Source organism: Grammomys surdaster, unplaced genomic scaffold (genome assembly GCF_004785775.1).
Source record: "Grammomys surdaster isolate TR1022 unplaced genomic scaffold, NIH_TR_1.0 170, whole genome shotgun sequence".
In the NCBI taxonomy this organism is placed as follows: domain Eukaryota; kingdom Metazoa; phylum Chordata; class Mammalia; order Rodentia; family Muridae; genus Grammomys; species Grammomys surdaster.
The window spans coordinates 8,329,026-8,335,941 of NW_021604618.1; the positions used below are offsets into that span (position 1 = coordinate 8,329,026).

The following is a 6,916-nucleotide window of genomic DNA, read 5'->3' on the forward strand; positions in this document are numbered from 1 at the left end:
GTCTTGGCGCGCGTCTCCCGGCGCGGGGTTCCTCTCACGCAGCCTCCCATTCAAAAGATGCCGAAGGGGCGGCGCGGCAGCCAGAACCCCAAGATGAGCCAGCGGCCGGCCCCGCCCCTCTACTTTCCGTCGCTCTACGACCGGGGCATCTCGTCGTCTCCGCTGAGCGACTTTAACATCTGGAAGAAGCTCTTTGTGCCGCTGAAGGCGGGCGGGACGCCGGCAGCCGGGGTGGCAGGGGTAGCCGGGGTCCGACCCCTGCCTCTGGCACCCCCAGCCACCGTGCCTCCGCCGCCGCCTGGCCTGGGTCCCCCCAGCGAGCGCCCGTGTCCTCCGCCCTGGCCATCCGGCCTGGCCTCTATTCCCTACGAGCCTCTGCGCTTCTTCTACTCGCCGCCTCCAGGCCCGGAGATGGCAACTTCGGCCCTGGTCCCCGGCTCCACGACCCCCTGGCTCGCCTCCATCTCCCAACCCGAGGAGCTGTGCGAGCTAGAGATCCGGATTAAGGAGCTGGAGCTGCTCACAATCACTGGGGACGGCTTCGACTCCCAGCGCTGTGCGTGACTGCCAAACGAGCCCAATCCTGCTGCCCTAATTGCCCCCTAGAGCCAGGCACCAGGAGTCCCATTCCCAAAAATCTGCCCTCCAGGGGTTCAGACCCCCACGTGCTGAATTTCAACCGACCCCTGCCTCACCACCCACCTGAGCTAATCAAGCCCTTTAGTTTTAAACCCCACCCCTTAGGGGGCTAGCCCTTGAAGTAATGTTGACACTGTCTCTTGACACCTGAAGCACACTCTTCCTGAATTTAGCCTTCCTACACAATAATACCACATTTCTGTAATCTGGAGATCCACTCACCACAGGCTCTCTATTTCTAGAGACATTAATCTTCAATATTCAAATCTTATGCTGGGGTCTGTGGGTGGAAGGAGATTGTAGGAATTGCCCAAACCTGGAAGGCCCACAGTCATTTACAGAGAAGTCTTGGCCTCTGCCCTTCCCTGGGCCCCAAGCCCTCGGACAAGATCTTGGACTTTGACATCTAAGTCTGAGGTTTTGGGGATCTACACCAGAACAGACCAAGTGTGCTGATGTAAGCAGGAATCCTTTGATATATGAATTGATGCCTCTCTATTGGACAGTGAGGCAGTTAAATCCAGCTGGATTTCCAGAAGGACTAATTGCTCAGGAATTAGTAGCCTTAGGCTATCCTTTTGCACCCTCTGTTCTAAGGCTTGGATTTGACTATTAGAGGAAGGCAGATGGCTCTGGAAAGATAATTTCACCTGTTCTGCACAATAAGTTAAGTTGGTCCCCTTTGCCACACAGTGGGGTAAAGTATATATATACACTTAGATATGCATGGCAATAGGAATGGTTTCTAATTAATCTATACCCTGTAGGATACATACATAGCCACAGGAAGAAAAAGTCCCTAGAATTGGCCTTTTTCAGTTGTATGAGCTAGACAAGTTAGGAGATTTTAGGGTCATGCACAATTACTTCTCAGAAGCTTGCTCTGGAAGTTAGAAGATTCCTTCTCATAGTGGAGGTGAACACACCTGCAATACCAGTACTTAGGAGGCTGAGGCAGAGGCATTAAGAATTCCAGAGCAGCTTGGAGCTACATAGGAAGATCCTAAAAAACAGAACTAAAACCCTTCCCAGCTACAGCTGAGTCTGTTTTCCTCTCCTACAGATAAATTCCTGAAAGCGCTGAAAGATGAAAAATTACAAGGACTGAAGACGACCAGGCAACCTGGAAAGTCGGCCTCCTTCTCCTGAGAAGCTGCCCCCTGGAGCTGGGCAGCCACCTCCTTAGGTGTTAGTGCTTAGATAATGTGTCCTAGTTGTTGTCATTTCAAAGATGGTTATTTTCTGTTCTGTACTTACTACTGTTATTGTTGCTCTCAGCACATACTTCACATACAGTGCTCACTTGCATGGTAAATCTCATGGCCTCTTTCCTCTGTGCTGACGCTGGGGGATTTCCCTTGTGGGATGCAGAATTGCTGTCTGGCCTGCCATTCAGTCTCCTGTGACTCAAGGAGTGGACCCAACACTACTACTGCCAGAGATACCAGGCTGGCCAGTATGTATAAGAGACCCAAAGCACGGGCAAAAAATCCTGGTCCTGATGTTGGTTCTCAGCCTTGGAAGGCTAGAACTAAAATTAGAATTTGAGTTGCTCTTCATCTCAGTAATTTCCATTTTCAGAAGTATTTGTTCTTCAAAAAATATTCTTTTGAACCACAAAATTCTGGTAATAGTCTTAAAGACACAGTCTTTCTAAGAAATTCACATACAAAACTCAAGAGGTGTTTATCAAGTGCTTATTACATACTTAACCCCCCACTTAAGCACTTGGAATTGGGGATAGGGAAAAACACGAGTGAATTACAAGATGGCATCTTGAAGAATGACATGCCAATCACAGAGGATGACATGTCAAACGAGGAAAAGGGGAGTGCAGTAAGGACAGCCAGACTATATCCTAAGGAAGACAGAGTGGGCTTTCAAATAGGGTCTCTTTGAAGATATGGCATATTTCGTTACTGTTTTGAGAACAAAACTATATACTCCAGGCTGACCTTGAACTCCAGATTTTCCTGTACTTGCCTCCCAAGTACTGGGATTACAGTTGCATGCTACCATGCATGTTCAAGAGGTAGCATTTAAACAATGTTGGGAAGTGATTTAAGATCATCACCCTGTGTGGGAATGTTCCAGGCAGAAGGGCCAACGCAAAGGCTTACAGTGGAGCATTCCAGCATTGGTGAATCCTATCAGACAGGTAAAATGGCAAAGTAGAGGGGTGAGGGAAGGGGTGTCAGGGTGAATGCAGAGGCACTCGTTTATGTAGGGTCTTAGAGCTATGACCAGGTCACAAGGTCTCTGTGACATGAGGAGAGTCCTTAGAGGTTTTAAACCAAGGTGTAACAGGATCTGACTTGTGGTGTTACAGGTCCCACGTGAACTGTTCTAGCTGTCAATAGGAAGCAGTTGTACAGTCATGGAAGCAGAGAGAGCAGTTAGCAACCAGTAACCCAGCTGAAGAGAGAGTGCTGCCGGCAGTGTGTGTGTGGAGAGACTCTCAGGAGTTGCTGTGGGCTGAGCCACAGCCGCAAGGGGACAGGTTCTGGGGGAGATGAGTAATTTAATCTGATGTGTGCAGAATGGAGAGTTGTCTAGCTAAGGGATACAGGAGCCTGAAGATCCAGACTAGGCCTGTGCTGAAGTGGAGTTACTGATGTGGAGAGGAGACTGCATGAAACCTCCACAGGAGTGCATGCAGGAAAAAAAAATGGAACACATTTCAGAGCATTTCCGACCCAACAATCTCAAAATGCTCCAAAATCTAAAACTTCCACGATCAAATCAACTAAGTTCTCATCATGAAACTTCTGTGCTATGAACCAAAGTATTTAAATATTACCTAAAATGACTCCCAGGTTATGTGTATAAGATATAAACAAAACATGAATGAATCTCATACTCAAACTTGGGTCTCATCCCTGAGATATCTAAATATACATTGCACATTTTCAAAATCTGGGGGACGAGGAGGAGAAGAGTAACCTCAAATCCGTGATACTTCCGGTCCCCAGCATCTTTGCTATAGGTTAGCTCTGAGGTTGGAGGCACTTGAGTTGAGGAAAAGACTAAAAACCCCAGAAGAATAAAAAGCAATTAGCCCTGAATCAGTTGTGCGTGACATCACCTGAGGGAAGCATGCAGGAGCTGAGTGACCCGCATTGACAGTGTTGTCATGGCCCTGGCAAAATGGCTCAGTGGGTAAAGGTAACAAGCCTGACAGCCTGAATTGGATCCCTATGACCCACATGATGGAAGGAGAGGACCTATCCCTGAAAATTGTCATCTGACTACCACACATGTGATATGACACATGTCCAGTCACACAGATGCACACATGATTGGTTTCGGATCCCTGGTGCAAGGGACTGAGGTGCATATTTTACATATCAAAGGAGAACCAATCTCCAGGTTCTCCCAGCATACCTCAGTCCTACCTGGCGTACCCTATCCCCCAACCCGGAACTTTCCAGCCCTAAAGCTGGGCTGCCCTTCCCCCATATAATCTAGACATTTTGCACTCCTCCTCCTCCTCTTCCTCTCTTCCTCCTCTTCTTGTCTTTCTCCCTTCCTCTCCCCCCCCCACCCCCCATGTGTGTGTCTCCTCTTTCCTATGGGGACTCCTCTGGCCTCAATCCTTGGGACCAGTGAACTCATCCAAGGGCAGCTTCCCAATAAACCTTCCTTTAATATAATCTAATCTGTCTTGAATTGGTTCATTTCACTGGCAGAGCAATAACCTATCAGATGGTGCCAAACCCAGGAGAACTTGAGTCCCCAGCCCAATGGCCCTGGTCCTTTCTAGCCACATGGGGTCCATTTCTGTCCGTTTATTCTTCTCCACTAGATACATAAATTTTTTGGACTCTGTGAGTACCCATCCTCAGCTAGCCTATTAGGGTCCAGGACCTTCTGGGCTGTCTCTGCTAGAGTCATGGCCGTGCCCGCATTAGCCCCATTTGAACAAAGACCAAGTCTTTGTTTTGGTGGAGCTTTTGATACAGAGATGTCTTATCTGAGGTTACCGCTTCCATATAAATTGTTAGATCTCAGACTATCAATTGGGACGCCAATTCCATAGTGTTGGAATCTCTGTCGAATACTGGGAAGATGGGTGCCACAAAATTTTATTCAAATCGGTCTGAATTCCATATGTCCATTTAATTTTAATCTGGTTTGAATTGGCTCATTTCACCAACGGAGAAACAACCTATCAATGAATATTATATAATTTTTAAAAATTAAAACATTTTTTGAATTAAAAAATTATAGTGCTGACACAGCAATAAGGTAAAGCAAAGGGTCCACGTGTAGACTTAGTACATACAGTTTGAACTAGGGATATCTTTAAGAGCAATCTTGGTTGAGCAGTAGGACCAAGGCCTGAACAGAGTAATTCTAAGAGGGTCTGGGAGCAGGTCAGTTGGAGTTCAGGGGCGCTGGTCACTCCTTGGATGTGGTTGACAAGAAAAATAGCTAGAACCAAAGGCAGTTGTTTCTCACAGGAAACCCAAAGATCAAGGCACTGGCAGGTCGGGAGCCTGGTCGCTGCCTTCAAGATGGCACATTTACTGTTGAATCATCTGGAGGCGAAGAACACAGTGTCCTCCCTTATGTGGTAAAGAGGCCTAACAGGAGAGGGAACTTATTCCTGCAAACTGGTTTTATAGTGGCATTAATTTGATGAAAGAGGGGTGGGCCCATGACCTAAATACCCCTGTAAGGTCCTGCTCTCAACCATACACACTTACACTGAAAGTTAAGCTTCCACGATGAATCTTGGAGGGGACAGGAATATTCACACAACAGCACAGGTTATGTAGCACCCAGTCGAGAGAGTCTGGCTTGAAGGGAGGCATAGAAGACTCACCTCAAGTAGTAGGGGTTACCTGGGTGGCATGTGGGTATAGATGTCGGGACATGAATAAATGGGGTGGTGGGAATCCTGGAAGCTGTACACGTAGACACGTGTGCAAAGATTTGTGCAGCAATCCCAGCCTGGGCATACAGATTCACATGCCTACAAGCATGCCTCATATTCTGGAATATTTCCAGCATGCCAGGCTGGAAATCCTGGAGCTGCGGGGCTAGGTGGGACTGGCAAGCTGCAGGGCTTGAGCCCAGTGTTAAAGGGGAAAGCTCCCCAGTGTAACCAAGTCATTCCTTCATTGCCAAAGCTGGAGTGTGAGCACAAGGTCAGGTGGAAGTCTGGTTTCTCAATCTTAGCAACTCATTCCAGTGGTTTCAAAACACTATGCAGGCCAAAAGGGTGAGAGACGAATTTCCTTGAGTTTACAATCTTTGTCCTACCTAGTAGGACCCTTGCACCCTGACAGTGACTCTGGATCCTTTCCCCCAATGCCCGGAAGAGGACAGACTTGAGTCTGGGCATGCTGGGTGCTACTAGAGAACATTGTTTTCCTTGAAAACTTTGGACTTCCAGAGCAGTGACTGCTGGGGGCTAGATTACCTTAATGAAAGCAAGGGAGAATCAGCTGGGAAAACTGGGTTCAGAGCTCAAATGGAGACAAAGTATCTCCATGTGAGGGTGGGGAGGGCCAGGGGCTGTGACCCATTACCTCCAGAGAGTCCAGAGTCCACAGATCCCCTCATGGGCTGTACTCAGACAAGTGGCTCCTGCTAAATGCTCAGGGGTTGCAGTTGACAAACATCCCATTTAATCCCCTCCACCACATTGTGGGGGGGGGGTCTCTCAGCAAGTTTTCTAAGCAAGAGGTTTATGCTCCCAGGCTGGGTCACGTCCCTACAGGCATAAGACAAGGGGCTGCAGAGCTAGCTCGGAACTCAGGTCGGCTAAGGCTGCCCTATATGCTTCTTCCTCAGTGAGCATGGCTGCAGAAGCCCCACAAGAGCAGGAGATAGTGGACACTGTCACCCAGCGTGGAAGGGTAAGGTACAAGCATCAGAGCATGTTTAAGGCCATCTTGCGCTACACATTACCAGGCCACCCAGGACTATACAGCAAGATACTGTTTCAAAAACAACACACACCAACCAGAACAGGGGCTGGGGAGACAGCTCGGTAGGTAAGAGTGCTTGCTGTGTACACATGAGAACCTGAGTTTGGATTCTGAGCATCCAAACAAAAAACTGGGAATAGCTACGGTGCCTGTAACCCCAGTAGTGGGGGTAAGGCCAGAGAAGATTGTTGGCCAGCAAGTCTAGCTCCAGGCTCAGCAAGAGACCCTGTCTCAAAGGAATAAGACAGTGATAGTATAGGAAAACTGATATCTTTCTCCAGACTCAGTACGTATGTATCAGCACACACACACACACACACACACACACACACACACAC

The 6,916-nt window shown here is 48.2% G+C and overlaps 1 protein-coding gene across 1 annotated transcript; it reads left to right on the plus strand.

Annotated features, from left to right (window-relative positions):
* CUNH11orf91 (chromosome unknown C11orf91 homolog) lies at nucleotides 1-1,954 on the plus strand. The gene is made up of 2 exons (XM_028767120.1): nucleotides 1-556; nucleotides 1,703-1,954. Exons 1-2 carry the CDS (start codon nucleotides 58-60, stop codon nucleotides 1,786-1,788), a joined length of 585 nt encoding a protein of 194 aa, XP_028622953.1. The 5' UTR covers nucleotides 1-57; the 3' UTR covers nucleotides 1,789-1,954.
* The last annotated feature ends 4,962 nt before the right edge of the window (nucleotides 1,955-6,916 follow it).

Bases quoted from the DNA above. Each gene is read 5' to 3' on its own strand.
- CUNH11orf91 (XM_028767120.1), top strand. From the start codon at position 58: ATGCCGAAGGGGCGGCGCGGCAGCCAGAACCCCAAGATGAGCCAGCGG. The intron at 557-1,702 runs GTGCGTGACTGC...CCTCTCCTACAG, and splicing joins CGGCTTCGACTCCCAGCGCT to ATAAATTCCTGAAAGCGCTG.